A 27,708-nucleotide genomic window follows, 5' to 3' on the forward strand; every position below is an offset into this window, starting at 1 on the left:
TCTCAAGGGCGCTGATCTGTGGATGGTAAGACGGTCTGGTCGAACCTGTGCTTGCCGATTCTTACCGTCTGCCCCTCCATCTTTTTGTTAATATTCAATGTAAATATGAATCGTAGACAAAGCTATGAAAATGTAATCAGATTTTTTTCTTCTCCGTTTCGGAGAACCAATCGCCTTCATGCTTCGGCAATCCAAGCCGAATCCAGCGCCGTTCGGAAGTGGACATCTAGGGATCGCTGCGGACGGAGGTCCAAATGGAGAAGCGGCAGCTGCATGCGATTCCTACGGCGAGATGGACTGAAGAGATGAAGAAGGAGGGGCGCGGATCGTCGAGACTGTCGCACGACTCCCGCCAAGCTGATTCGAAACAGGACAGCAATATATGAGAACGGAGAATTCCTTTCAGAGTTACCACGCGTTTCGATGTGATTTCAGTTAGATTATAATTGTCTCATGTGAAAGACTCATCCGACAACCTGCCTGCAAGACAGGAGATTCCCATGCCAAGCAAGCCCATGTGGATTTAAAATTCGTCAGCCGTTGCGTTTCGGAAGTTCCGGCTCGCCCGCAAAAAGCTCCGCTTACATAAATCTAACCCCGTCTGGGCATTATCACCTCTACAACGCTATATTCTCTATAAGGACCTTCATTTTGAGATGTCTTCGCTAGGGCCCTACTACGACTACGGATTCAGGTATTTATTTTCTATTTGACCTTGGAATGCCCGATGGGGTGGATGTAAGCGGAGTTTATTGACCTCGGAAATCCCGAGATCTCCTCTCCCAGGACCCAAAAAAAGCTTGAGACCCGTTTTGCCCATTGCATTGAGTCTGTCCGAATACCCAAAAGCGCAAGGTTTTGAGAACCTCACGTCTCTCAAATGTAAGACTGACATATGGACCGGATATACCTTCGGCAAATGGTAATATAGGATCTTGAACAAGCTCACTTGCATTCAATGCAATATATCCGTATGATCTACGGAGTACATGATCCGAGATAACTATTATTGCTTCAATTTTATACCGGCCCGGCAAATCCGTCATCCATGTTTGCCGAGCTCACATATAAAAAAGCATCTCGAGGGCCCACGCAAATTCCTGGACACTCTGAGTTCGGACTACGGGTTTGATTGAAGACCATCAATCAAAATGTTGACATCTTCGCTGCTTCTGCTCGCCTCATTTGGCGCTGGCCTCGTCCAGTCCGCAACCTTGGAGGAGCTCTATCTCCAAAACGCGCCGTCTTCCCCACGTCCCTATGTCATTCCGCATTACGCGAACTCGCATGCCGTCACCATCGGGGATCAGCTGTACCGCTTCACAGTGACTGGCCCATCCTCGGACAATGCGTTTACTCTGATGAGCACCAACGCGCCTTCCAGCGGAGCCCTGGGCGTCTTGCCACACATCCACCAGAAGCACGCTGAGAATTTCTTCAACCTCAAGGGCCGGTTCCAGCTCTGGGCGCAGAAGGGCACAGGGGAGCAGCAGGCTCGCCTGTTGACACAGGGTGATTATGGGTCGGTCCCTAGAAACACGACCCACACCTTCCAGATTCTGGACCCTGACACGGAGATGGTTGGTGTCGTCGTTCCTGGTGGCTTTGAGTAAGTTTGTTTGCATATAACGGACCTGTTTAAACTTGGCTAACCCGAGAAGGGAACTCTTCTATGCCCTTGGAACCAACCACACCTCGGCCACCAATACCCCCTTTGTTCCCGCGGTGTCAAACAGCTCTTCAGCACCCGACCCAAGCATGATTAGTTCTTTGCAGAAGTTCGACGTCTACGCCCAGCTTGACTTCGAGCCCCGTCGTGATCTAGTCAATGGCACCGCTCCCGTTGATAACTCTAAGTGGCACACCGGTGACAATGCTCTCGGTGCCTCTGGCAAGCCTTACTTTGTTGCAAATGGATATGGCCCCAAATACCTCAGCTCCAAGTACGGGTACCAGGTCATCCAGCCTCTGGTCACTAAGCAGTCTCAGGATGTCAACTACACTCTTGCAACCATCTCACTCAGCCGCCAAACCAAGGACAATGCGCCTACATATGTCTTGCCTGGGGCCGCCGCTTTCGAGGTTCTGGAAGGCGTGCTCATGATCCAGATCGGAGATTATCCTGTAGCGACCTTGTTCACTGGCGATGTAGCTTTCATTCCGGTTGGTGTGGCTTTCACTTATTACACCGAGGTTGCCTTCACCAAGGTGTTGTATGTAAACAGTGGTAGCAGTGGTGTGGATTCGCAGCTGATCAATGGTGCAAAGAGGTGGAACTTTGCGACTTTCCCGGCATACTGAGTGAACCTGAGTGATCCTGCAGTCGGCCTGTGTTTATTTGATATGCTTATAATTTAGAGTTTTATGTAATCTGGACCTGCATATAAGACACCAATGAGCAAAAGCAGAAGATTCCCTTCTGATCTATGTGTTTCTATACATATGGAGTATACTGTGTCTGACTCAGACTTCAAATAGTTGTGAGTATTTCCGAATCGATTTAGCTCTGCCCGCTAGCCATGGAGTCAACCCCACTGTATATCCAAAACTACCCCTCGACAACAACCGGAACCACAAGCCCAGAATGTCTACCCCAGCCCCTCTCGTCTTAGAACTAGCCACTATCGAAGACCTCCCCGCCATTACCGAGCTATGGTTCACCGTGTTCAACGACCCGGGCATGCAACACCTATTCCCGGACACGCCCGGGGCACATGAATGGTTCACTGAAGCCAACCGTACCGACATGCTCACAAAGCCCTATCAAAAATACGTCAAGGTCGTCGACCCCGACACGAAAGACGCGCAAGGGCGCGCACGGATAGTCGCATACGCGAAATGGGACCTGGCCATGCCCGACGAGCGCGGGGCTCGGTTCCCGCCTTGGCACGGGGACATGCCTGGACAGGATTGTGATGCTTTCTTTGGGGGGCTGGAGAGAGCGCGCAGGCGTGTGATGGGTGATCGGAAGCACTACTGTAAGTTGGATCCTCGACAACTAGCCGCTTACCTGCTGTGTGACTGTTTGACTGTTTGTTGACGCTCTGGGTACAACATAGACCTCGATATGCTCGGTACGCATCCCGACTACCGCTGTCGCGGGGCAGCTTCTATGCTCGTTCGCTGGGGGTGTGAAGTTGCGGACCGTGAGGGTGTTGGGGCATATGTCGATGCTAGTAAGGATGGTGCTCCGCTGTATGCGAAACATGGGTTTGTGGATCGCAGTGACGCTTCTGGGCCGAGTGGTGTGGCTCCGATGGCTCGAGGATAGATCTGTGTCATCGGCCGAGTATACCTACCTATCTAGGTAGTCCTAGGAGGTATTCTAAACGGTCTACTCCGCACGGCAGTTGGAGCTATTCGAATTATATACAAAAAGAAGTTGTCAAAATGAGAAATCAAGTGTTCCCGATCGTGGCTCTATTCTTTTCGCGCGATAACCCAATGCCGATAGCATTCTTCCTTTCAGCAGCTCTCTATCAACAGCTCCACACTACAATTGGAATACGAAAGCAAAAGTTTTCAATCCCAAAAACAAATAAAAAAAAAGATATCTCGACTCCTCTCGCGAGAATACTCCGTACTCACCGGCCGAGAGCTCTATCACACACATATCACATTAAAAATAGCTCGTTCAACAATGATTATGGCAAGTTACAGTTGCCAAGGTCACAAAGGACCAGTCTCATCTCTTTCAAGGCTGCTGAGTTCGTTTCCCCCTCCCGCCAAGCATTTCAGCTTGTCACAACCGAAGCCAGCAATAGCCGATGAACGGCACATGGCCATACCTTTTGATGCGGAACAAGACTGCTAATATTTAAAATTAACTATTTCCATATGTGCCCTGGAGCCAATGCAACCGACACCTTGGCTATCACCAACACAAAGTTATCACCGACGATCCCAACCGAGTTACGGATGAAATCTAAAAATGGTAGCGATGTGCGTTGACAAGGATTAGGTGCATAAGCTGGCATAAGCTGGTCTTGGTATTCTGCAACTAATCCCTGTTGACTTTTCACCCAATTTTTGAGGGATGTTACAAAGTGTTGACCTGATATTCCTGATATTCATCGCTGTTACGGGGTATAAGAGTACGGAGTACAGGAGATAGGAGATTAAGATTAATTCAACATGAGACATGATTTCTCTCTAACGCTAGGGTTGTAGATCCCCTACATATTTTTTTTTTTCCTTTTTTTTCCTTTTTTTATCCCCAAACTGGAGACAAGCCAATTACCAAGCACCGCGGCCTCGACCGTTCCCCCTACGCTTAATCAATGCCAAGACATCCCCTTCAACCCCTTCACAATGCACTACAACATCGTATGTTGACTATGTTGACTATGTTGACTATGCTGTATGGACGGAGTTACTGTGGGTTCCAGTCAAACCTGTCTAACTCAATTCCGAGTCGCCAAGATTTTTCCAATCAGCTTACGTCTTTTGTCATTTCTTTCCCTCTGGCAGGATGGCCTGATGCCTACAACAATTATGGCTTATGCGATCGACACCCCGGTATTTCAATTGGGACGAGCTAATCATTCGGAGTAAAGCATGCATCCTGTCTGTCTTCCCCTTGGCTGGAGGTCCAACAACTCTCCTATCCGGGCCCACCTATGTCCCACCGGTGATGCGATCTCGTCACACTGCTAGTCTCGGCCATCGTGCTGAGAAATAACCAAACGGGTTCCTGGTTGGAGAATGGCCAGCCCATGTCTGATCAATAATAGTCCTTGAATTTCATGCGTCATTGCATTTTCATGGAGCTTCCCATTGGCTCAATGCAAAAGTCGCACTGGACAATTTTACTTATTTTACTTCCCTGTTCGGGGGGTTCACATTCCAACCGGAGTATAAAGTGAGCCCCCGTGTCTTTCATCTTTCGATGTTTGAACCTCCGGCAATTCAAATTGAGAGGTGGAGCTTTCTATAGAACAGTTATATTATTTGACTGTCACAATGCATGTCCTTGCCCTCGTCACGGGCCTTGTTGGCGTTGCCAATGCTGCCTGTCCTTATATGACTGGCGAGGCCGCCAATCCTCACATCGAGCGTCGCGCTGACGGAGATGCTGCTGCCAACACCGAAGAATTCCTCTCCCAATTCTACCTCAACGACCAAGACGTCTATCTGACCTCCGACGTTGGTGGCCCGATCGAGGACCAAAACAGTCTCAGCGCAGGAGAGCGTGGAGCGACCCTGCTCGAGGATTTCATTTTCCGCCAGAAGATCCAGCGCTTCGATCATGAACGAGTACGTTTTCTGCATTTTCAATTCAAGTTCTAAAGCTCATGTCTATTTTCCAAGGTACCGGAACGCGCCGTTCACGCTCGAGGCGCCGGCGCCCACGGAACATTCACCTCCTACGGTGACTGGTCCAACCTGACTGCCGCTTCTTTCCTCTCCGCCGAGGGCAAACAAACCCCAATGTTCACGCGCTTCTCCACCGTCGCTGGTAGCCGCGGAAGCGCTGACACCGCGCGAGACGTCCACGGCTTCGCGACTCGCTTCTATACTGATGAAGGAAACTTTGGTATGGCAGACTCCCTTCTGAAAAGCAAAGGACGCGGCTGATCTGGAGATAGATATTGTTGGAAACAACGTTCCCGTTTTCTTCATCCAGGATGCCATCCTGTTCCCGGATCTCATTCACGCCGTCAAGCCCCGTGGCGACAACGAGATCCCTCAGGCTGCTACCGCGCACGACTCCGCTTGGGACTTCTTCAGCCAGCAACCTAGCACACTTCACACCCTTCTGTGGGCAATGGCTGGCCACGGTATTCCCCGTTCGTTCCGTCACGTTGATGGATTCGGTGTGCACACCTTCCGTTTGGTTACTGACGACGGAAAGACCAAGCTTGTCAAGTTCCACTGGAAGGGACTGCAGGGCAAGGCCAGCTTTGTCTGGGAGGAGGCCCAGCAAACCGCTGGTAAGAATGCGGACTTTATGCGCCAGGACCTTTTCGAATCCATTGAGGCTGGACGTTTCCCCGAGTGGGAGGTAAGTGATAGTCCAAACAACCATTCGCAACTCTCGCTAATTATTCGCCAGCTTGGTGTCCAAATCATGGAGGAAGAGGACCAGCTTCGATTTGGATTTGATCTCTTGGACCCTACCAAGATCGTCCCTGAGGAACTCGTTCCTGTCACCATCCTGGGCAAGATGCAACTGAACCGCAACCCTATGAACTACTTCGCCGAGACCGAGCAAGTCATGGTATGTCTCGTCCCATTATCACCAGCGAGTAATACTAATTTCCTCAGTTCCAACCGGGCCACATCGTCCGCGGCGTTGACTTCACCGAGGACCCCCTCCTCCAGGGCCGTCTCTTCTCCTACCTCGACACTCAGCTCAACCGCCACGGTGGTCCCAACTTCGAGCAGCTCCCCATCAACCGTCCCCGCGCACCAATCCACAACAACAACCGTGACGGCGCAGGTACGTACCTACTACAAGCCCAATCTCACTCCCAAAAACCCCCTTTCTAACAAAACCCTAGGCCAAATGTTCATCCCGCTGAACCCCAACGCCTACTCCCCCAACACGGAAAACAAGGGCTCCCCCAAGCAAGCCAACCAAACCGTGGGCAAGGGCTTCTTCACCGCACCGGAGCGCACGGCAAGCGGCAAGCTCCAACGCACCCTCAGCACGACCTTCGAAGACAACTGGTCTCAGCCCCGCCTCTTCTGGAACTCCCTCGTCGACGCGGAGAAGCAATTCATCGTGGACGCGATGCGCTTCGAGACCTCGAACGTGAAGAGCAGCGTGGTCCGCAACAACGTCATAATCCAACTGAACCGCATCAGCAACGACCTCGCCACTCGCGTCGCAAAGGCCATTGGCGTCGAGGCCCCCAAGCCCGACGACTCCTTCTACCACGACAACACGACCGCGCACATCGGCGCCTTCGGACAGAAACTCGCCAAGCTGGACGGTCTCAAGGTCGGACTCCTTGCGTCGGTGGATAAGCCTGCATCTATTGCGCAGGGCGCGAAATTGCAGTCTGCTCTTTCTTCTGCGGGCGTTGATGTCGTTGTTGTTGCGGAGAGAATGGCCGATGATGTTGATCAGACTTACTCTGCTTCTGACGCCGTGCAGTTCGATGCTGTTGTTGTTGCTGATGGTGCCGAGGGTCTGTTTGGCGCTAAGTCTTTCACTACCCAGCCTACCAAGGGTTCCGGTGCGTCGACTTTGTACCCCGCTGGTCGGCCTTTGGATATCCTGCTCGATGCTTTCCGGTTCGGTAAGACTGTTGGTGCGCTGGGTAAGGGCTCTGATGCTCTGCAGTCTGGACAGATTTCCTCCGAGCGTGAGGGTGTGTACACTGGCAAGGACGCTGGGGATGCCTTTGCCAAGGATATCAAGGAGGGCCTTAGCACCTTCAAGTTCTTAGATCGGTTTGCCGTTGACCAGTAAGGGACGTCGGTTACCTACCTATAGATGACTGTATGTATGGATATAATCAATGTTAAATAAGTGCGATTCTATTCAACTTGTCACAATTTACAATTCAAACTTTACACTTTGGAGCACGTCTCATTTCTAGGCTTCAGATCAATAAATTAGCACTGGAGGTGCAAGCAGAGAATCGAATCGAAAGGAAGCTATTTACAAAAGTCTCTTTGCTGACAACTGAACTCTAGGGCAAGTCAATCAGCTTCTAAAGTTAGAACATAAACTCTCGACGCCGGCGCATAAAGGCATCGGCATCTGCTACGGCTGCTGCCCGCACTTTCATCTTCTTATTGGCAGATTTGGGGTCCGAGGAAGCAGGGCGCGTCTTCTCTTGCCCGAGAATAGCCCATTCAGCGACGGTCGCACCAGTTCCATTCTTGGCCTCCACATCAACAGAGTCAAGCGCTTGGTTTCCGACGATAAGCAGAGACGCATAGCGCGCTGCTGGCACGGGAGATGGCAGAGTCACATTTGTCGTGTTTCCGGTAGGGATGGCAATAATATCGAGGTTTGTGGTCTCATGCTCGTATGGATCCGACTGAGTGATTTCTGTCAGGCTGTGGACAATTGTGTAGTCCGAGCTTTCAGCAGAAAGCGCCTTCGCAGGATCTTCTAGGGTCTTGTTGTGGAAGATAACTGTGGCATTGACCGGGGGTGCCTGTGCCCAATCGAAATAGAAGCCCGATACCATAGCGCCGACCTCATCTTCGAATGAGACTGTCACAGAGTTTACTTCGGCTGCCAGTGAGGGCTGCCATTTTGTCGAAGCTGCGCCATCCACTGCGGAAAGAGGGAATTGGCCAGGTTCAAACGCATCCGGAGAGGAAACAGCCTGGCACTGTACAAGATTGCCTGCCACTGTGTTCTCTGATCCGATCTGTCGATTAGGAATGACGACAGAACCCTTGGGAGGGAGATGATAAGTGGTGCCATCATCCTCTGTACCAGAGTGAATCGTGATTGTCTTGTTGGCGAATCGCTGATCGGCAGTATCCAGTGGGGCAGCCTCTGTGGCATGGCTGATGGTCGTGTGGGTGTAATTTGACCACGCCGAGATGGGCCAACCCCGCCAGTAGAAGGTACGATACTTTAGGTATGGAATCTGGGGAGGCAAATTTGGATCCACATGGAGCGTTTCATCTGGTATCAGCCGCAATCCAAGATAGCCATATATGGCTACCTGATTGGAACCACCGTGACCAGTCAAGAATGGATACGCTGGATGCGTGCCTCCGTTAATGGTAGTATTATCCACCATCTGCTCCGACATTTGGTAGAACGGCGCTCGCGTATAAGGCTTGTATGAGTACTGCGCATACGTGTATGCTGAGCAGCCAGACGGGGACATTTCGTTTGCGACGACAGAAAATATAGCCCAGGTCATGGCAGGGCCATCAGGGGACTGTTTAGCCGCGTACTACATCATGTTAGTTTGGCTTTTTCTTGTCGAAAATCAGAATACTCACATAGTCCAGATCATTCAGCGAATTTTGGCTGGTGTAGTTGGCAGTATAGCCCAGGGGATAGGTGACCATAACCACATCAGCTTGCTTCACGACAGCGCTTCCATTCATGGTGGTGAACTCGAGAGTCACCTCATTTTCACGAAGCACCAAGACATTGTCAGCCATTTGTTCCCAGGTAGTATTTTCTTCCAGTCCAAATTGCTGACGGAAGTCGTTGGCATTTCTAAGGGTCTCGGCAATGAGTGGCATTGTGTAGCCACCCGCATCAACGTGGTTGGCATACTCATCCTACTTTATGTTAGTTTTGAGTGTTGCAAAGAGATGGGGCGCCAAACTTACAGGATCGGTCATGTTGGTCAATGTCCAATGAGACCCGTTTCGAACCAGCAGGTCCGCATAGAGAGTAGCCGCCGAATCGTAGACCGGGAAATGTTCTTCTTTGAATACCTTTGTATTACCACTGGTAACCCATTGGTTAACCAAGGAAATTCCAATGTCTCCGTTCAGGTGGTACTGGTAGTCCCAGCAGGCGCCAGTAGCCGTGCAGTTGCCAAAACGGCCGCTGGTCCAAGGGAAGATTGCAGCTGACGGACTGAAATGCGTCTGATTCTTGGAGCCAGCCAAAGCAGTCTGTATATTCTCCTGTGCTTGGGCATACTGGGCCACACGGAAATTGGTGAACCGCTGAGATGCTTCTGGGTGAGAAGCAACAAGGCCGGGTTGCATCCATACATCCGCATCCCAGAAGACTTGGCCACCATATGAGTCAGAGGTCAGACCACCAACTGAAATGCTATCCATGTTTACTGGCGCTCCCGCGGTTTCCTTGACTGCATTCTTGCTAACAGTGTTTTGCAGCAAGTAGTAAGTGCTGGTCACAGAGATTACTGCCAAATCAATGATGTGGCTGTCTGCAGGCAAGGTCCCGTTGGGGAACGCGTAGTGGTCAACCGAACCCTCCGGCATAACGTTTTGCCATTCCATGAGATGGGTTCGAAGAGACTGCGTGTATCCATTCCTCATCCCGGCGGAGACAGCGTTCTTGGCCGTTTGTTTCGGGTCCACAAAGGCATCCGTAGAAGCACCTCCAACATATTTGATGACGCGAACTAACTGACCAGGCTTGAACTTCACATCCACGGCTTGTGCAATGGACGATTCGTTGGAATGGACATATGGCTTGTCGGACACAATCTTGCGCGAAGAAAGATCCACGTTTGGCGACCCAGTGAGGTTCGCGTAGACATAAGCTGTGACATTAGCGATCCCATTCGGCCGTACTGCCGAGAAGATTGCACCATTGTCCTCCCCAGTCTCCACGAAGTCAGTGCGCACTGCAGACGCTCCGTCGATGACATTCACGATGGTCGCATCAGATGCTGTGGTCGGGATAACCTCCATCTCGACCACAGCCTGATTGACGTACAGCTTGTGGGCGAGAAGACGATAGGTGATCTGGTACGATCCCTTGTTGCCCTGAGGTGTCCATTTGTACGACCAGACCAAGACGCCTGCTTTGAAGTCGTACGTGGTTTGGAAATCGGAGATGGTCTTATTGTCGACCTTTGCATCCAGATAGGTACCATCGCCAAGATCCAAGATGATTCCGGCCCAGTGGGGAATACCGCTGATCACACTGTCATATCCATATTGGGACAACCAGGGGAAGTTGCTGCCGTTTGTGGTAGGCTGTGAGTCAAAGAACCCACTGATTGTTGCAAAGGCCTGGCGTCTAGAGTAAAGTGGCCAACCGTTGGTGTCCTCGGGACTATCAATCTCAAAGAAAGGACCAGCACTGGCAACGTTGATACCCAAGTATCCGTTCGCCACGGAGCCTCGAGATTGATAACGACCCTGTTCCAAGTTCGTTGAGCTCAGAAGCCAGTTGTCTTCATCCCAGGTCACGCCATCGAAGCCGGTCTGGTACACATTGTTGCTCAAGTTGGCCGAGCCAGAGCCTGTGTGTTCTCTAAAGCATCTTGCGATACGGCTGTCGGGAGAGCCGCTGACAAGATTTAGAAGTAGCGGCAATACCGCGCACGTGAGGGACTATACAGAGCGTTAGACGATTGGCAAGGGCATACAGTAATGACTCACTCACCTTGAACTGCATATTGCAGTGTCAGCACCTTGTCAACCAGGTCAGCTTCTTTAATAAATCAGATATTGAATAAGAAGTTAAGAAGTGCCGCACGATACTGGAGAGTTGTAGGAAGTAAGAAGTGTTTTAAGGAAAGATGAGACTTAGGGGCAGCTTCCTAAACCAGCATGAAATGAGATGATCCTGGCACGTACCTCTGTAGGTGGCAACCTTATTTAAAATTGCTTATGAACGCTGCGCATGGGGAAATGTGGGGAAATAAAGCCACTTGCGCAGCCTACTGGCCCGTTCCAAGGTCAAAAGTCAGAGTCATCTCAGTTCCAAGGTTGGCCATCCTTCGAGTGGAGGTCTGACATCCGTCAGCCAAGGCGCTGGGAATCGTACCTATTGTACGTCGGTACCTAGGTAGGCTATACGAGGTGGCTTGTATGAAGAACGGCTTGCAACGGGGAACCGGGAAATGCGGGGTTGGGATTTTGTAGGTAACATTGTCTATTGGCTGTGAATACCGAAAGTTTCCGTCGGCATCCTTCACGGCCAAGACCTACTCGGGTTGTGACCGGCTTTGGATCGGGCCCCATATCATCGTCATTGACTGCAGGGACCTCGGAACTTCGGGAAGGTTTGGCGTTTGAGGGATTTATTGGTTTTGTGGGGAAGTTGGGGGTTTCCAATTAGTCAATTTAGACCTGCCCAGGTGAGAAGACCCCCTTTGGAAGTGATTGAGGATTGACTTTTAAAAAAGAGCGCAGATCAGGGAAGTATTGTATGATTCTAAAGTTAATATCCTTGGAAGAGATGAAAGGATGAAGGTAGGAGATGTTGAAGGTTGGAGATATCGACGCCTCAGGTGTCTACTATCTCAGATCTCTCACATTTACATGCCCAGGTTCATGCATTTCCTCCTAGTTACGTGATGTCTTGAGTATACGAGTAATACGTACCTCAATACGCTTTAGTTATTCGATTTCATTTCATAGGTTATCCAAGATCATGTCTGTACACGGGCTTGTATCTTACAAAACCCATGATCATGCACATGATCTCCAGTATCTCCATTTTGAGTCAAGACAAAAGGTTGAGCCTTGTTAAAAGGACCAAAAATAGTGTCAAAGCTGACAAGCTTCCTCGATCGATATCTTTTCCCTATCATTCATTCATTCGTTGCTATTCACATAGACGTGTCCACGGTGCGAACAACCATCGTAACTTACGCCTGTCAAACAGATTTGGCAAGACTCGAGAGACAGATCTTATCTGTCACGCCAGCGATGATTCAAGTCTGTTCTTGTACTTCATTGTCGTTCTCGTCCTCGGAAATTTCGCCAAGGGCACTAGGTGTAGCAGATGAAGACTGCCTCTGTCGTGGAACGGCATTGCTTGGCCTCGGATTCGCAGTGAGGGCTCTCTCACCCACGAATTTATCGCCGGGCCACTCCTCTTTGCATACGGGGCATTTCTCTTCTTGCTGCATGCGGAAGAAGTTGCGCATGCAATGGTCATGTAGTCGACCCTTGCATTCACGGTTTTCGCAGCGTTGGCCCTAGAGTAACACAAGTCAGGACTATTCCATACTAACTTAGGACCGAGCGTACTTACGACAGTGATAATGTCTTTACAAGCAGCACAAAATTTGATCCGCTCGACGGGTCGGCCATCGAAACCCTCGTCGTTATACGTCAAGATCAACCAACCGCGCAATTCCATCAGTGCTCGTGGTGTGAGGCTGAGGAAGCCCTTCCGGCTCTTCTGCAGCCAGCCCTCTTCAATCAAGTGGATAATCATGGTTTCTGCTTGGGTCATACGCAACGACTGTACCGCTGCGGTCTGGGTCTGTGTTGACTCATTGCTCGTGGATTGCCGTTCGCTAGACGGAGCCTTATGGAGTTGGACAGCTTGCATCTGTGTAATTGCCATTCCTTCACATAGTCGCGTATTATTCCTGATAAACATGTAGTCAAGCAAGCGCTTAAGAAACGCGATCTCGTCTGGGGAATAAGTGGTTGCGAGTTGTGTCAAAGGATCACTCGTAGTATTTACAAGCGCATACACTCGCTTCGGTGGCGTTGCTGGAGCCTCTTGCTGCGCTGATTCGAGGACTTGAGGTAGTGTGCTCCTGATTTCGAGATCGAAGGGTGACACGGCGGTGTTAGCCGCGGATATAAAGTCGGAGAATTGGTCTTCCCCGACCTCATCAGGATCCACTGTTCGCCCCTCTGCTCGACAATTCAACGTCAGCGACTACCGGCATTCATGAAACGGGGCTTCAGTAGGAGTAAAGTACCAGATACTGTTAATATCGCAGCCAGAATGGGTTGCGCATCTTCAAAGGTCATACACGAGCGTGCCATGAACGCCTGGAGAAAGGCACGATTGCTATCATCGTATTCGGGCATATTTTCAACTATGACTTCTGGTCTGGAGGTCTCAGAGTCCCAATTCCAGTCGGTTGAACGTCCTTTGTGCCAATGGAGCACTGGCTTTGACGCGATCAGACGCGCTCGCGTGGCTGTAGATGAAAGAAAGATAAGAACATTCGATAAGGAAGCTTAGTAAATTTGTTGATTCCTGAGGCATAATATTTTTTACTACGTGACCTTGGAAAAACTGAGAAAAATACGTAGCAAACAGAATAAGGTGTTTGTCTGAGCAAACAGATATATCAGACATCCACTCATGAATAGCCCTAGTGTCCTCCGACTTGACTTGGTCCATCTATGCTGTACAGAGCACGGTATAAGGGTGTACAATCCATGGAATTATAATTAGATGCTTGCGACGCTGTGCTTTATTCGCGTGACACTTTGTTGAATTATCTGTAGTCTGCACATACGCAACGAGGGAGTTGCCAATTTTCTGACAGTAACATGTGAATTCAAAGTGCTAGAGAGAAGTTCCAATCCTGTCTGTGCCTTCCAATCAGTTTCCTTGGCCGATATCACACCGTGGGTGGTGGTCAACGTACCGGATTCGGCTTCGTCTACGCATAGAAAATTACCAGACGAGATTTGTACATGCAGCCTAGCTGTGGGTTTTATTGATCGCGCAAGTCTGATATCATGAAACGCAAATGTCAATCAGCAAAAGTCAAAAAAACAGACCGAAACCTCATGCCTTCCGACGCACCGCTGCGCAAAAGAAAGTGGAATCGAACCAACGACTGATATCGCCGAACGCCAAAGGATCGAATGTAGAGAAACAACAATGAAAAAAGCCGAGTCGTGCTACACCACTAGTACCTCCGCCGGGTGGGCTCAGGGCTGGGGCTTCGGCTGGCGCTGCGAGGATCCCTGCCGCGCTCCTTGAGCCACTTCTTGGTGCTGAGACGCAGCTCGCGGTCAAGCTCAGGCGATGGATCCTTCCGATGAATGAAATTGCAGAATCCCCCTCGTACACAACCTTCACCGCTATTGAGTCGACAACAGGCTTCTCGGAAATCCGTGACTGGTGATAATTCGCAGTATATGGGTCGCGCTGCGTACCAACGGGAGTTTAGAGCATCACATGCTGCTTGTGCATCTTCTTCATATTTGAATCGACCGTAGACGTTGCCAATGAGATCTATTGTCGCGAGACCAAATATTAGTGGAGAGTCGGGACATTTTAGGGAGAACATTACTTACGGTCGTTGTTGTTGTCGCAGATGACCAACTCTTCAAGTTCGCCATACCTGCACATCTCACACCATACGTCCTCGTAGAAGGCGTCGAAGTGGTTCTGCATCTGGCTGGGGTTCATCTTGTTCTTGGGGTCGTAGGCCGGGTTCTGGTACATGTTCGGCATGAGAATGGTTTGCGAGTACGAAGGCTTGACATGCTTTCGAGAGCAGCGGTCACCGTGTCGGCATGCGCCGATTTTGTAGTAGAACGAGCAATTGACCTTATCCTGCTCGGTACCGAAGATGGATGCAAGGTAGTTGGCCATGGTTACTGGCAAGCTCTGATGCTGGCTGAGGAGGATTTGAGGGAAAGTGAAGAAGAGCGTCGTGTCGCAGATGCAGAAGAAGCAGACAGAAAAGAAAGAAGGGCAAAGTTGCTTTGACAGCCGGATGATATCCGATGCCTGAAGTTTCTGGAGAGCTCGAGTGGCGCGAATAATTGATGACTAAACCTGGGGAGCTGCCCCGGCGGAACAACTATTTTCCGAGCCCTGTGTCCATTTTGAAACTGAGAGTTTTGTACCCTATGGCTGTCATCCGAAGGCTATGCCCAGGTGCAGTATTTACGATTCCGGAGGGAGCAAAGCTGCAGAAATGAAAATAAAACGAGTGGACTACAGATGAAGGATAGGAAGCGTCACTAACACAATGGCCATTCTACCTAGTTACATGGATCTATCTGAATAACTACGCCTTTTTCACCGCGTATATTTCGTCATTGTGCTTCAACATTTGAATTTGCATTCGCTGGTTTTAAAATCTGGCTTCAATAGGACATTAAAATTCGGAGTCCAAAGACGATGAGTCTTTCTTAATAATGACGAGGTGAGAAGCATTGGAGGTCTTTCCAAGGTTCTCATATATCAAATGCTCACAGCTTAGAACCAGGACATTTGTCCTGAACCGCCAAGCCGCTCACATCTACTGAAAGCTTTTGCTTTTTGATCATCTCAGAAACAACCTTTCCAGTTCCCAGGCACAAAGAGATCCCCCACGGTCCATGCCCAGCGGCTATAAAGACACCACCCCTAGGATTTGCTTTCACTCCCCCCAAAGAGCTATCTCCAACTCTTCCAATTGTGGGAACGCCAGTATTTCCCACCGGGCGGAAGCACAGCCCTTCACGGATAATCTCTAAGTCATCTATGTTGGCCGTGTCTTCGGTAGCCTCCTTCGTCCCCTTAGGAAGAAGTCCCATTAGACGAATTGCAATATGTTTGAGTCTTTGCATCTCGGAGGGATCAAAAAGTTGGCTAGTATCCTCGGCACGACGTGGAAGCTTCATCGAGGGGTTGTTTAGACCGGCGATATAAATCTCTCCGCCTTCCCTAAGGAAGATCTCCGGGCTAAACCCGCACGACGGAGGGTGTGTGGTGAATACAGCATGGCTGTTTCCACGGTACACGTTTTTTTCGTGCTCCAGTGTATACCGAGGGGATCGAAAGACCAGGGAATATCCAGCTAAAGGCGTTATATCAAATGATACCTGAGAGGAGGGGAACAGGTCTCTAAGACCCTGTGGTGTCCACGACCCCATGCTCAGAACAAGGTTCGTACATGGAATGATGGACTCCTTCATGGAATCCAAAGACACGATTTTGACAGCGACAATGGTGCCGTTCACATCCTCGACAACTGTGGTCGCCTGAGCTGGCTTATGAAGCTTAACGCCTCGGGAGACAGCGCTGTCAATGAGGAATTGGCTCAACCGCAATGGATCTCTAAACACAATTAACAAATCATCCATGAAACGCTTCAATTCGATACTCACGCTTGAGCCACAGTTTCACCATGGCTGATTTTCTCCAGGACTCCCTCTTTCTGCATCGTCAACCACTCCGGAAACTCAACCGGAGCGGTATCCTCGGACCCAGCCGCCGCCTCTGCTCTACTGGTGCCCGTTCGCAACCAGTCGTCACCGCGGGAACCCCCGAGCTTACGTTGAGCAACTGTATCCAGGTTGAATGCTACTCCTTTCATAAACCCCCATTTTTTGTCTCCGCCATGCGCTGCGGCGAGCTCATGGTGCAAATCGAAGGACATAGCACCAAGAGGGGCAAGAGATGGCTCGAACCAATCTCTGGCTAGGAAACCCGCGGCATATCCCGAGGCCGAAGTGAAAAGCTCCGGAGATTGCTCAACGATGTGAATCTCACCTTTTGGCTGGTTGGCAGATAGGTAGTACCCAATTGAGGCTCCAATGACACCTCCTCCAAGGATGATTGTCGACATGCTGGCTGTTGTAGGGATTAAAATAAATTAAAATGCTTATCAACGCAGGTCGTCGGGGTAATGTGTCGGCGGTTGGAGAACGCTTGCAGATGGGACTGTTGGAGCTTATATCCCCCGGCAATCTTTGGTTTTTCTTTCCTGGCCTTTGCGTCGGCCCGGGAATGCATACAAGTGGTGGGATGGGATAGCGGGGAGGAATTCCATGGATTATTAGATAATGATACATCTATGGACCTATGTACCCGGGGACTCCAAGGGTCGCAACCTTGTAAGTACTGTGGAGTAGGGGAAGAGCTAATCGCAGAAGTTAGCTCTTTTAGGCGTATATCCTATCAAATGTGGATCTCTGAATAGCTTCTCTGAAACCTGTAACTTGTTATCACGTACGGTTTCGTGAATGTATATGTCCACGGGTTGTCTATCTAAAGTAGGGAAACTAACTCTGGGAATGCCTTCAATCTCGCATTTCCTATTGCAAACTAATGTATCACTTGGACTATGGCTCGAGTATATGCCTATAGGTTCCATTGCATGTGTACTCCGTTCAATAGAAGGTGGACAGCATGACGTCTACCCATGCAGGGAAACCATCCCGGTGTCGGCGGGGGTCCACGAGATGAATAAGCCCCGCACTAAGCCTTTCCTGGCGCTCTGCCACTGTCCACGGCCCGGGGGTCAAGCTTCATATTATTATTCGTTGTCATAATTGATATTCGGCATTAAAGACGCCTGCAAATAAATTTGAAAGTAAGTCATACCACCTCTCTAGAGTTCCCCAACCCTCGAGTTACTGGCTCTACAGTGCTGTTCAGTCATGTTTGTTCATCCATGTATCCCGAGAGAGAGGTCAAGCTGTTTATGGAACAATTAGTCTCTCGGCATATAAAGCAATGCCGAAACCTGTCACCATGCGTTCCCCTTGCTTCTATCATTCGAATTTCACCATCGTTTCTAGCTTACACTCGTCGCGGTGTCTGATTTTCTACTAGAAACTTCATATCACTAACACCCACTCTAGCCTTCATCAAAATGGCAGCCAAGACCATCATTGTCACAGGAGCTTCAAGAGGTACCACCCCTCAAACTTTGTGCAGGGCCATATGCTGACATCAGCCCCTCTAGGCATCGGTCTTGCTGTGGCCAAGTATCTGCTCACGGCACCTCAATCCCACAATGTGGTGGTGGTAGCCCGCAGCGTCGAACCCCTCCAAAAGCTCAAGGAGCAATACAGCAAACAGGTCGCGGTCCTGAATGGCGACCTGTCAGACTTTTCTCTTGCCCAGCAGGCCGTCGACACAGCCATCAAGACCTTCGGTCAGCTCGATGGAATGGTCCTTAACCACGGCCTGTTAGGCCAGATCGGCAAAATCGCCGATGCTGATCCGCAACAGTGGAAGGAAGGCTTTGATATCAACTTTATCAGCTTAGTTGCTTTTGTACGGGACCTACATCATATCTACCACGCACTACTAACAGAATCCAGGCCAAAGCGGCTCTCCCAGCTCTCCGTGAGTCCAAAGGAAAAATTATCTTCACGTCTTCCGGTGCAGCAGTTACCGGGTACCGTGGTTGGGCTCTCTATGCTGCCACCAAAGCCGCCATGAACAACTTTGCCATGAGCCTGGGTGCCGAAGAACCCGATGTCACCTCCGTGTCTATCAGACCCGGTATGGTTGACACTGAGATGCAGCGCGCTCTGCGGGAGGACCATGCCACAGCATTGGACGCCGAAATGCACTCCAAGTTCACTGGAGTCCACAAGGACGGCAAGCTCCTCAAGCCCGAACAGCCCGGCCATGTCATGGCCAAGCTGGTGCTCGATGCGCCAAAGGAATTCACCGGCCGTTTCTATTCGTATGTGAAATCCCACACAGATTACGCGAGAAATATACTAATTATTGGCAGGTGGAACGACAAGGAGCTCGAGGGTTTCCAAGAATAAGAATATCATTGATAGCTAATGTAAATTTTTGTTTGATATCTGCGATCTTCATAGCAAGTCAGTAAAGATCGCCATATAACAATGAGTGCAAGATTTGAAGCAACGATTGTTTACAAGTCAGTCGAAAGATGAAAAGCAATACATTTTAGAAGCATTAGGTGCAGAACACCTTCATGTTTAGCATGGAATGTAAAGGTATACATCATGTAATTGGAATTGAAAATATAGCAAAATTTCTGCGCGTACCTTTAGATAGTACAGATGTAAAGATCCAATTTTTCCAGTTGTGTTCCGCAAATATAATCCAAGCAGAAAACGAGCTCCAAGCTATAATAAGATATGGATTTCCTGTTAAATTCTTCAATAAAGTTAGCAACAGCTTCAACAAATGAAGTGAGATGCAAATAGGCAGAATTGATAGAGATCAGATAGTCCGTTTGGCTAGGACAGGTAAGGTCACCATGGAATGTATGATAGGGGCGACAAGCAAAGTTCATCATGATAGGAATTGGGAAAAAGAGATTCGAGCAAAAGCTTACCATTAGTGTGTGGCCTTGGAAAGAGTCGATCTCATTTGAAGGACTCTTTCCAAGGTAGTTGGAGGAGAGTGAAGGACTGATGAAGAAGAAGTAAAATAGGAAAAAATTTCAGCGCCATTTATGTGGTCCAAAGCGGTAGTATTCTGCCGGCAAGAAATCGCACTTAACCCCGTCGCGCGTCTGCGATGGGCCTTGAAACTTTGAGCCCCACGCAAAAGATCAAAGAAATTAAAGCATCCCTTTCTGCGTCTGTCCCTTGAGATCTGACACTTGTTCTTTATTTGCCTGTCACCATATTACCTGGTTCACTATGTCCGACCGAGAATTCAACTGTAAGTGATCTCCAGATCTTGGCCGCCTCCGCGCAACCTGCTGACCTGTACGTGAATAGCAAACGATGACCTATCGCTGCCCAAAGGTACGGTGCAACCCCCAATGTGTATAGCTCTTTGTGCGCTTCTTTGCCACTTCATCACCTGTGCACTTGCGGCTTCATATATGTGTTTGCTAGCATTTGCTAACTTATCTCTACAATAGCGACGGTCCAGAAGATCATCACCGAGATTTTACCACCTAGCTCCGGCCAAACCTTCTCAAAGGATGCACGCGACTTGCTCATGGAATGCTGTGTTGAATTCATCACACTGATCTCCTCCGAGGCGAACGATATCAGCGAAAAGGAGGCCAAGAAGACTATCGCTTGTGAACATGTGGAGAAGGCATTGCGGGATCTCGGTTTCAGTGATTATATCGCTGATGTACTCGCTGTTGCCGAAGAACACAAGCAACAGCTGAAGGTATATCCACGTTTGCTTACATCTGTGCCACCTTGGATCCCAAGCTAACCTCTGATCTTCATTATAGTCACGAGAGAAGAAGCAGAGCAAGATGGAGCAAAGTGGTCTAACAGAAGAGGAGCTGCTAAGGCAACAACAGGAGCTATTCAGATCAGCCACCGACAAGTACCATGCTGTCCCAGAATAGAATCACCTAAGACTCATGCCGGTCATAGAGTGGAAAGGATGATGGCGTTTTGTGTGTCCCACTGGATATGTGGGTCTGGAGTTTTTCTGTCATTCAAAGGTTTCTGTCTCTTTTTTTTTTTTTCCTTCTCCCTGTGATTTGAGAAGATGGGTTATGGGCAGGATATACTATTTAATGATGCGACAACGCACAATGCATTTGTTAATTGCATATGATTTGAATGTTCAACAGGCATGATCCACGTCTCACTAGAAGGGCCAACAACATATAGCATATATTCAATAATAGTGTCAGTAAGCCACCATGGTGTTTGGTGCATATTCATAGATCTTGTTCTGGCTCAGTTCCTAGACCAATTCCGTCCCAAGTAACTCTCTGTATAAGTTCTAGTGCACCCGTTGTATATATACGTTGATCGTTCCTATAATTTCGAACTGACTTCGACATTTTGATTATTCATTCATCTTAAATGAAGTATAGTAGTAAATCAATTACAGCAATTGACTCAACTATCCGTAATCACATGTTTTGTTTGTATCAATCAAAGTTGATTGTTGCGTCGGAAAAGTAGACTCCAAATCTCCAGAGACATTCCCCGTCCGACATTGACTCCACTACACGTGATTCCCGATCCGCCCAAATCACACTAGCCACAATGGGAAGAGAGCGCCAACGCAAATCGAGCCACCGCGGAGCTCCCGTGCGCAGTCATCACTCGTCGCAATCGTCGCAACGCTCTTTACTGCCACTGGTAACAATGCCTCCCTTCAAGGATGAGCATGTCCTGGTATGTTTAGTTGCTCATATTTCGTCGTCCAAAATTAACCCATTCATCTAGCTAATTGCGCCGGGTTCGCAAATGACCTTGGCGCAGCTCGGCCTGCCTGAAACATTCACGCCCGCGCGATTTCGGTTCCCAACACGCATGTTCCCTGCTGAAAAGAAGGGAGAATATGAGCCTTACCGTGTTCATGAGAGACGTCAAGAGGTCAAGGTCAACAATGACACGGATGCCCCAAAGCCGGACGTGGAGATGAAGGACGCTGAGCCCGCCGCGGCCGATGGTACCACAGCCACAGAAACCACCGTCAAGACCGATGAAAATACCCAGGATAATGGCGATTCAACCAAGACTGTAGAGGAGGTCTTCTACGAGGAGGACCCGGCATCCGACGAAGGGGCAATCTATCCGATCGAGAACGGGCGTATTGTCGACTGGCCCTGTTTCTTCGCCCTGCTCACTCACATTCACAATACCTTGAGCCCACCTTTCCACACCCCTATTATGCTTATTGGTCAGCCAGTCTGGTCTGCACGCGATCGCGAGGCAATTACTCAATTCGTCTTTGAGAAGTTCAAGGCACCCGCGTTTAGCCTTATGGACTCTGCTCTTGCAGCTTGCTACGGCTATGGTACACCCACAGCCACCGTTGTCGATGTTGGAAAGGGCAAGGTCGATGTCACTGCTGTGACAGACTTCGCAGTCAATGAACACGGCAGGGGAATTGCACTGGAGGGGTGTGGTGGAGACGCTATGACCGATCGTCTTGTTGAGCTGCTGGGCCCGAAGGGATTTACCAGAGAGATGTGCGAGCAGCTCAAGCGAAGCAATATTACTGAGATTCTGCCCCCAGGAACCCCACTGCCTGGGTCTTCTGCTACTGCGCGCCAGGGCGCCAACCCTGCTGCTGCTGCCTCGACGGGCGGATCAGATGGGGATGAATCTGCTCCGCGCGGCCCAGGAGACGGCACTCAGACAGGGATAGAGGGGGATAATGGCGACGAAGAGGAGGGTGTTCTCGATGTCGCTGCGATTGTCAGTGGCAACCCCACTGAATACCTTGCCAATGTCGAGAAAGAAAAGACAACTACCAAGAAAGGCGCAGTTGACCCCAAGGCAGCCCGCCTACCTAACTCGAAGAAAGAGAAGGCGTCATTCCAGTTCGAGGAGTTTGTTCAATTGGAGGGAGAGAAGGCAGCAGCCAACGGTGCTCGGCAATACATTCGTCATACTCGGGACATTGAAGTCAGTGTTGAGCGTTTCCTTTTAACTTCACCTCGCTCGAAGGCCGGAAACCGCCTGACCAGTGGTATCCTCGAAGATATTGCGACTCAGGTTCACCACACCATTCTTGCCGTCCCAGATGCTACAAAACGGAGCGAGCTTTGGGACTCTCTAATCATTGTCGGATGTGGAAGCAAGGTCAAGGGTATGTTTTATCATTGCTACCTAGGGTTTAGTTCTTTTGCTAACATTACAACAGGTTTCACACAGGCTTTGCTGGCTGTCATCACGCAAAAGTTCATACTTTCTCCATCCGGCACCATCTTCACGTCTGAAATCCCTTCAAACTTCACCACCCCCTTCCGACCGGTGCCAACACACCAGCTCCTATGGGCCAACCCGGCCCGATGTACCACCCAGCGGCACCTGGAGTGAACCCTCTCCTTGTGGCTGCTACTCACAACAATCCCGGTATGCCCGGTGGTATGCCCGGCACACCCTCCATGGACCCCAGCATGATGTCACACCACCGTTCAACCGGCCACTCCCAAACCCCAACCTCAGTCAAGACCCTGAAGCTTCCTGAGTATTTCCCAGACTTCAAGGACCAAGGCAACAGTAACGCTCCTGGCGCCAGCGCTGGGGGTACCCCAGGCGCGCCCGGCACGTCCCAAGGTGGCCATGGAATGGAAGAGGCTGTTTTCCTCGGCGCTCAGATGGCTGCCAAGGTCTTCTTTGTCATTGATCAGGGTCTCAGCAAGGGTTACATGAGCCGGGTTGAGTACAACGAGAGCGGACCATCTGCAATCCACGAATACATCTTGTAATGCTTGCAGACTCGGTTATTTGATACTCATGCTATTCTATCCCATATTTCTTCGCCCGTTATTGTTGAACACTTCCGCCTTGGCAAAGTTGGCTGGTTTGTCTCCGAAATATGTCTTTCTTGTTTTATGTACGCTATGATCCTAGGTAGAAAAGCGATCGCAGGATGGCGTAGGCTTTGGCGGAGTTCCATTTAATTTATCAAGGTAGTTCAATGAATCCAGATACTCGGCTTCATTCCATGTTCATCCATCTAAGCTTTGAATTAAGGAATCAACTAACCAGTCTTGGAATTGGTACTCGAGGGACTAGGCCGCTTTGGTATGTGTCATGTGATGTATTATATAATAATCCGGCTTATCGCGTTGATCTGCGCCACATCCAAGCTTTCTCACGACTCGCTTTCAACGCTTCTCAACATACCCGCTCTTTCTGATCTCTTGACACTTCGGAGCTTTCTTTCCTTATCGCTTTCTTTGAACGCTTATCCGACTTTATTTATCAACACACACAATGGGCCGCGCGGAGGCTGGCACTACAAAGGCCATCGGCAACAAGATCAAAAGCAAAGGATTGGGTCGCCTTCGATGGTATTGCCAAGCATGCGAGAAACAATGTCGAGATGAAAACGGGTTTAAATGTCACACTATGACTGAAGGGCATGGTAAGGAACTCCATCCTCTATATCCTGGCCACCGGCTAACTTTATGTTAGTGCGACAGATGATGATCATTGGGGAAGACCCGCGCAAGCACATCAGAGAGTTTAGTCGCGAATTCGAGCGCACTTTCCTCGAGACCCTCAGAACCACGCATGGAACTAAACCTATCAACGTCAATCATTTCTATAATCAAATTGTGGCCGATAAGCAGGTATGTCTCTAGCATTTCACTCTTTTCTGGTCATTCTGACTGACTTTTTTATAGCACATTCATATGAACAGCACAGGTATGTGGCGACGGATAGGATAAACGAGGACTAATGCTAACTTTGGTGCAGAATGGAAAAGTTTATCACAGTTTGCAGCCTATTTAGGCCGGGAGGGAAAGTGCCGAGTTGAGGACACCGAAAAGGGCTTGGTCATAGCGTGGATTGATAACAGTCCAGACACACTTCGCCGCCGGGAGGCCATCTTAAAGAAAGAACGCCAGGAGAAGGGAGACGAAGAGCGAGAGCAACGCTTGATTCAAGACCAGATTAAGCGCGCCCAGCAAACGGCGCTGGCTAGCAGCACTACGACAGAACCGGAACCCGAGGCAAGATTGTTGCAGAGGAAGGAAGGAGAAAAGATGAAGTTGAATCTCGGACTTGGCTCGAAGAAGGCAGATGCAAAGCCTGCATCGCCTCCTACGGCAACAACGACAGCGGAGTCGCCGGAAGAAAACGATGCACAAAAGGATGCACCGACAAGAAACAGCGACTCTCCCGCTCCGTCTGCGCCTGCCGCACCCGTCAAAATATCGATGTCAATGGGCGCACAGAAGCCGAAAAATGTGTTTGCAGCAGCAGCCAAGAAGAACCCCTTGGCTGGGAAAAAGGGTTCTATATTCACGGCTCCTAAGAAAATGACTGAACAGGAAAGGATTATGAGAGCTGAAATGGAGGCAATGGAGCGCAAACGGGCCCGTCCGGACTCGGGATTCACGAACAAACGACCAAAGATCACTTGAAGTGACATGGTTTACATAGAGAAAATACATACCCAGCTACCCGGCCCATGCGGTTGAGCCTATCGCCCTGCACAAACCTTATGGGAGGCTTTGGGCCGGGCAAGTCGTTTCTTCGAATTCCTTTGTATCATGCACAGTATGTGGGACTTCAAGAGGTACTCGATCATATTGTATTCAAACAGTTATCTTAACATTGTCCATAGGTGATCGTATATAAAACCATGGGTGGAATCCAACCTCGAAATATATCTACAACTATTCCCATTAACCTTTCCTAGCGAAGTCGAGTTTTGTGATCTATTTGGAAAGTGGGATCGAAACCTACCTGGGTATCGCATATATAGCAATTACTTGCTAGCATTCACGCGAGCTTTTAGTGTTGAATGGAAGACTGACGTGTCCGAGACCTCCACGGGCCGAAAAAGAATCGGGCCGTTGGAAACTTGATCGGATCAGATTTGAGACACTAAGCGCAGTCTAGCCTATCGGGCGTGATGCTACGAATCTAAACTCGGGTTGGATTTGACGTCTTATAGTAGATGCGCACACGGTGATCGCTCGGGACCGAGCTTTTACCGTTCACATTGCGACTGGTTTAGTGAGCCATTTTCTGCGATGCCGACTTTCCGGTGATTGTCCGGTATATCTCGGAGATGGGTCGGTGTTGCAAGTATATACCTGACACCTTCGCAAGCCTCCTTGGGAGTATAAGTATCTGCAATATCGTCTTTAAGTATCTGGCAGACCATTCTAATACTCCCAAAACTCATTCCACTGCCATAGACTCTCATATTTATTATTATGTCTTCGACGATACCAGAAGAAGGCTCGGAGACCCCGGAGCCCTTGCATGCCCAGCACCTATCTATGGCCGAAACCCAAGAGAGCCTCCGCAACCGGGGCATCGCAGAAACTCCTCAAGCATTGGATTACAACTACCCGGCTATTGGACATGACAAAGACCCTGTATTCCCCGAGGAGTACACCGTTGAGACGAGTACTGGTCTTGTTCCCCAAAGAACCCTGGAACAGATCCGATCTCATGGTTCTATCTCATCGACGAAGATCGGAACACCAACAAACGAGGTCAACGCCGACATCGAAAAAGGAGGAAAGGGCCCTACGGAGTTCGTGACATTCACCATCGGTGATCCTGAACACCCCTACAATTGGTCCCGTGCTTATCGCTGGTATATCACTCTTGTCGCCTCGGCACTTGTGGTATGTGTCGCATTCGGGTCCTCCATTGTCACCGGAGGATTGGGTTTGATTGAAGAACAATACAACGTCTCTCTCGAAGTTGCAATCCTAACATGTTCCATCATGGTCTGCGGATTCGCAGTTGGCCCTCTACTCTGGTCTCCCCTCTCTGAGATCATCGGTCGAAGGCCTGTATACATCATCTCTCTCGGTTTATATGTGATTTTCAACATCCCATGCGCTCTATCCCCAAACATCGGTGGCTTGCTCGTCTGCCGATTCCTATGCGGTGTCTTCTCTAGTTCAGGCCTTTCCCTCGCTGGTGGCACCATTGCCGATATTTGGAGCATTGAGGAGCGCGGGATGGCCATTGCATACTTTGCTGCTGCACCATACTGCGGCCCTGTACTCGGCCCTATCGTGACAGGTTGGATCAATGTTGGAACGGGCCGCCTCGACCTCTTCTTCTGGGTGAACCTAGCTTTCGCCGGTGCCATCATGGTCATGATCGGCCTTGTCCCGGAGACATATGCTCCAGTGATCCTGAAGCGGCGTGCCGCAAAACTCCGCAAAGAAACCGGAAAAAACATCATCACCGAGCAAGAAAAAACGAAGCTCACATTCCGAGAAATCGCTCGCACAAGCCTGATCAGACCCATCACTATGATTATGACAGAGCCCGTCCTCGACCTTATGTGCATGTATATCGTTCTGATCTATGCAATGCTCTACGCCTTCTTCTTCGCATACCCGGTCATCTTCACCAAGCTCTATGGCTACAACGACGGCCAGATCGGGCTCATGTTTATTCCCATTCTGATCGGCGCCGGTTTCGCCCTTGTTGTCACACCCGCCATTGAGGGCAAGTTCCGGAAAATCTGTAGCACGAGGTCTCCAACACCAGAGGACCGACTCCACGCAGCGCTGATTGGTGCACCTTTTATCCCAATCGCCTTCTTCATCCTGGGCGCTACCTCCTACAAGCATATTATCTGGGTTGGACCTGCTTCGTCGGGGATTGCCTTTGGCTTCGGCATGGTGTTGTGCTACTATGCAGTGAATAACTATATCATCGACTCGTACCAGAAGTACGCTGCGTCGGCTTTGGCGGCCAAGGTCTTCCTCCGCTCTGGTGGTGGCGCGGCTTTCCCGCTGTTCACTACGCAGATGTATGATCGTCTTGGGTTGCAGTGGGCTTCTTGGCTGCTTGCTTTCATTGGCGTTGCCATGGTCTTCATTCCATATATCTTCTACTTCTTTGGGGCGGGCCTGCGCGCAAGACTTACCCGGGATTAGGAGAATTGCTGCTCCTGCTGTTTCTTTCTTTTTTCTTCATAGAAAAAGGTTAGAACGTTCGGGAGCATAAGATCGGTTGATGGAGAGACGAAAGACTTGATTTGACATTAATGGATTTTGGGGGTAATGACATACATAATAAACCTAATGAAGGATAGAACACAACACGGAGAGCATCGGTGCTCCTTCATCGGGGCGACACATGGCGAATCAATATTTTTCCTGGCCTCGATTCCAAGTGCCGGGGAATACACAGATATATTGCTTCAGCCTTGGAGCGTCATTGAGAACGATTATCTTATGCATACCGTCGGTCTCATAGAGTCTAGCG

The 27,708-nt window shown here is 49.7% G+C and overlaps 13 protein-coding genes across 13 annotated transcripts; 9 read left to right on the top strand and 4 right to left on the bottom strand.

Moving 5' to 3' along the window:
- Positions 1 to 1,151: 1,151 nt before the first annotated feature.
- Positions 1,152 to 2,301, top strand: N7489_005236 (cupin domain-containing protein; the record flags this gene model as incomplete). The annotated part of the gene is made up of 2 exons (XM_056710988.1): positions 1,152 to 1,609; positions 1,662 to 2,301. 2 exons carry the CDS (start codon positions 1,152 to 1,154, stop codon positions 2,299 to 2,301), a joined length of 1,098 nt encoding a protein of 365 aa, XP_056569409.1.
- Positions 2,302 to 2,584: 283 nt separating this feature from the next.
- N7489_005237 (GNAT family N-acetyltransferase) lies at positions 2,585 to 3,271 on the top strand (the record flags this gene model as incomplete). The annotated part of the gene is made up of 2 exons (XM_056710989.1): positions 2,585 to 2,978; positions 3,060 to 3,271. 2 exons carry the CDS (start codon positions 2,585 to 2,587, stop codon positions 3,269 to 3,271), a joined length of 606 nt encoding a protein of 201 aa, XP_056569410.1.
- Positions 3,272 to 4,962: 1,691 nt separating this feature from the next.
- Positions 4,963 to 7,420, top strand: cat1 (catalase catB; the record flags this gene model as incomplete). The annotated part of the gene is made up of 6 exons (XM_056710990.1): positions 4,963 to 5,256; positions 5,311 to 5,536; positions 5,589 to 6,004; positions 6,056 to 6,220; positions 6,268 to 6,442; positions 6,504 to 7,420. The coding sequence occupies 6 exons, from the start codon at positions 4,963 to 4,965 to the stop codon at positions 7,418 to 7,420; spliced, it is 2,193 nt and encodes a 730-aa protein (XP_056569411.1).
- A 250-nt stretch (positions 7,421 to 7,670) lies between these two features.
- treA (alpha,alpha-trehalase treA) lies at positions 7,671 to 11,038 on the bottom strand (the record flags this gene model as incomplete). Its single annotated transcript, XM_056710991.1, has 4 exons — positions 7,671 to 8,876; positions 8,926 to 9,213; positions 9,265 to 10,974; positions 11,027 to 11,038. 4 exons carry the CDS (start codon positions 11,036 to 11,038, stop codon positions 7,671 to 7,673), a joined length of 3,216 nt encoding a protein of 1,071 aa, XP_056569412.1.
- Positions 11,039 to 12,302: 1,264 nt separating this feature from the next.
- On the bottom strand, positions 12,303 to 13,422 carry N7489_005240 (non-structural maintenance of chromosomes element 1 family protein; the record flags this gene model as incomplete). The annotated part of the gene is made up of 3 exons (XM_056710992.1): positions 12,303 to 12,569; positions 12,626 to 13,242; positions 13,311 to 13,422. 3 exons carry the CDS (start codon positions 13,420 to 13,422, stop codon positions 12,303 to 12,305), a joined length of 996 nt encoding a protein of 331 aa, XP_056569413.1.
- Positions 13,423 to 14,258: 836 nt separating this feature from the next.
- On the bottom strand, positions 14,259 to 14,950 carry N7489_005241 (zinc finger CCCH domain-containing RNA-binding protein; the record flags this gene model as incomplete). The annotated part of the gene is made up of 2 exons (XM_056710993.1): positions 14,259 to 14,587; positions 14,650 to 14,950. 2 exons carry the CDS (start codon positions 14,948 to 14,950, stop codon positions 14,259 to 14,261), a joined length of 630 nt encoding a protein of 209 aa, XP_056569414.1.
- A 605-nt stretch (positions 14,951 to 15,555) lies between these two features.
- N7489_005242 (NAD(P)/FAD-dependent oxidoreductase) lies at positions 15,556 to 16,916 on the bottom strand (the record flags this gene model as incomplete). The annotated part of the gene is made up of 2 exons (XM_056710994.1): positions 15,556 to 16,405; positions 16,456 to 16,916. 2 exons carry the CDS (start codon positions 16,914 to 16,916, stop codon positions 15,556 to 15,558), a joined length of 1,311 nt encoding a protein of 436 aa, XP_056569415.1.
- Positions 16,917 to 17,945: 1,029 nt separating this feature from the next.
- Positions 17,946 to 18,858, top strand: N7489_005243 (SDR family oxidoreductase; the record flags this gene model as incomplete). The annotated part of the gene is made up of 4 exons (XM_056710995.1): positions 17,946 to 17,985; positions 18,039 to 18,352; positions 18,400 to 18,770; positions 18,822 to 18,858. 4 exons carry the CDS (start codon positions 17,946 to 17,948, stop codon positions 18,856 to 18,858), a joined length of 762 nt encoding a protein of 253 aa, XP_056569416.1.
- Positions 18,859 to 19,707: 849 nt separating this feature from the next.
- Positions 19,708 to 20,381, top strand: nctB (negative cofactor 2 transcription regulator complex subunit NCB2; the record flags this gene model as incomplete). Its single annotated transcript, XM_056710996.1, has 4 exons — positions 19,708 to 19,729; positions 19,789 to 19,815; positions 19,935 to 20,194; positions 20,262 to 20,381. The coding sequence occupies 4 exons, from the start codon at positions 19,708 to 19,710 to the stop codon at positions 20,379 to 20,381; spliced, it is 429 nt and encodes a 142-aa protein (XP_056569417.1).
- A 655-nt stretch (positions 20,382 to 21,036) lies between these two features.
- On the top strand, positions 21,037 to 22,821 carry N7489_005245 (uncharacterized protein; the record flags this gene model as incomplete). The annotated part of the gene is made up of 3 exons (XM_056710997.1): positions 21,037 to 21,168; positions 21,220 to 22,591; positions 22,646 to 22,821. The coding sequence occupies 3 exons, from the start codon at positions 21,037 to 21,039 to the stop codon at positions 22,819 to 22,821; spliced, it is 1,680 nt and encodes a 559-aa protein (XP_056569418.1).
- Positions 22,822 to 22,859: 38 nt separating this feature from the next.
- Positions 22,860 to 23,213, top strand: N7489_005246 (uncharacterized protein; the record flags this gene model as incomplete). The annotated part of the gene is made up of 1 exon (XM_056710998.1): positions 22,860 to 23,213. The coding sequence occupies one exon, from the start codon at positions 22,860 to 22,862 to the stop codon at positions 23,211 to 23,213; it is 354 nt and encodes a 117-aa protein (XP_056569419.1).
- A 511-nt stretch (positions 23,214 to 23,724) lies between these two features.
- Positions 23,725 to 24,881, top strand: N7489_005247 (putative C2H2 finger domain protein (Kin17); the record flags this gene model as incomplete). Its single annotated transcript, XM_056710999.1, has 4 exons — positions 23,725 to 23,875; positions 23,926 to 24,083; positions 24,138 to 24,159; positions 24,211 to 24,881. The coding sequence occupies 4 exons, from the start codon at positions 23,725 to 23,727 to the stop codon at positions 24,879 to 24,881; spliced, it is 1,002 nt and encodes a 333-aa protein (XP_056569420.1).
- An 801-nt stretch (positions 24,882 to 25,682) lies between these two features.
- Positions 25,683 to 27,377, top strand: N7489_005248 (MFS transporter; the record flags this gene model as incomplete). Its single annotated transcript, XM_056711000.1, has 1 exon — positions 25,683 to 27,377. The coding sequence occupies one exon, from the start codon at positions 25,683 to 25,685 to the stop codon at positions 27,375 to 27,377; it is 1,695 nt and encodes a 564-aa protein (XP_056569421.1).
- Between the last annotated feature and the right edge of the window lie 331 nt (positions 27,378 to 27,708).

This window comes from Penicillium chrysogenum (assembly GCF_028827035.1).
Source record: "Penicillium chrysogenum strain IBT 35668 chromosome Unknown utg000002l_segment0_segment0, whole genome shotgun sequence".
NCBI classification, from domain to species: Eukaryota; Fungi; Ascomycota; class Eurotiomycetes; order Eurotiales; family Aspergillaceae; genus Penicillium; species Penicillium chrysogenum.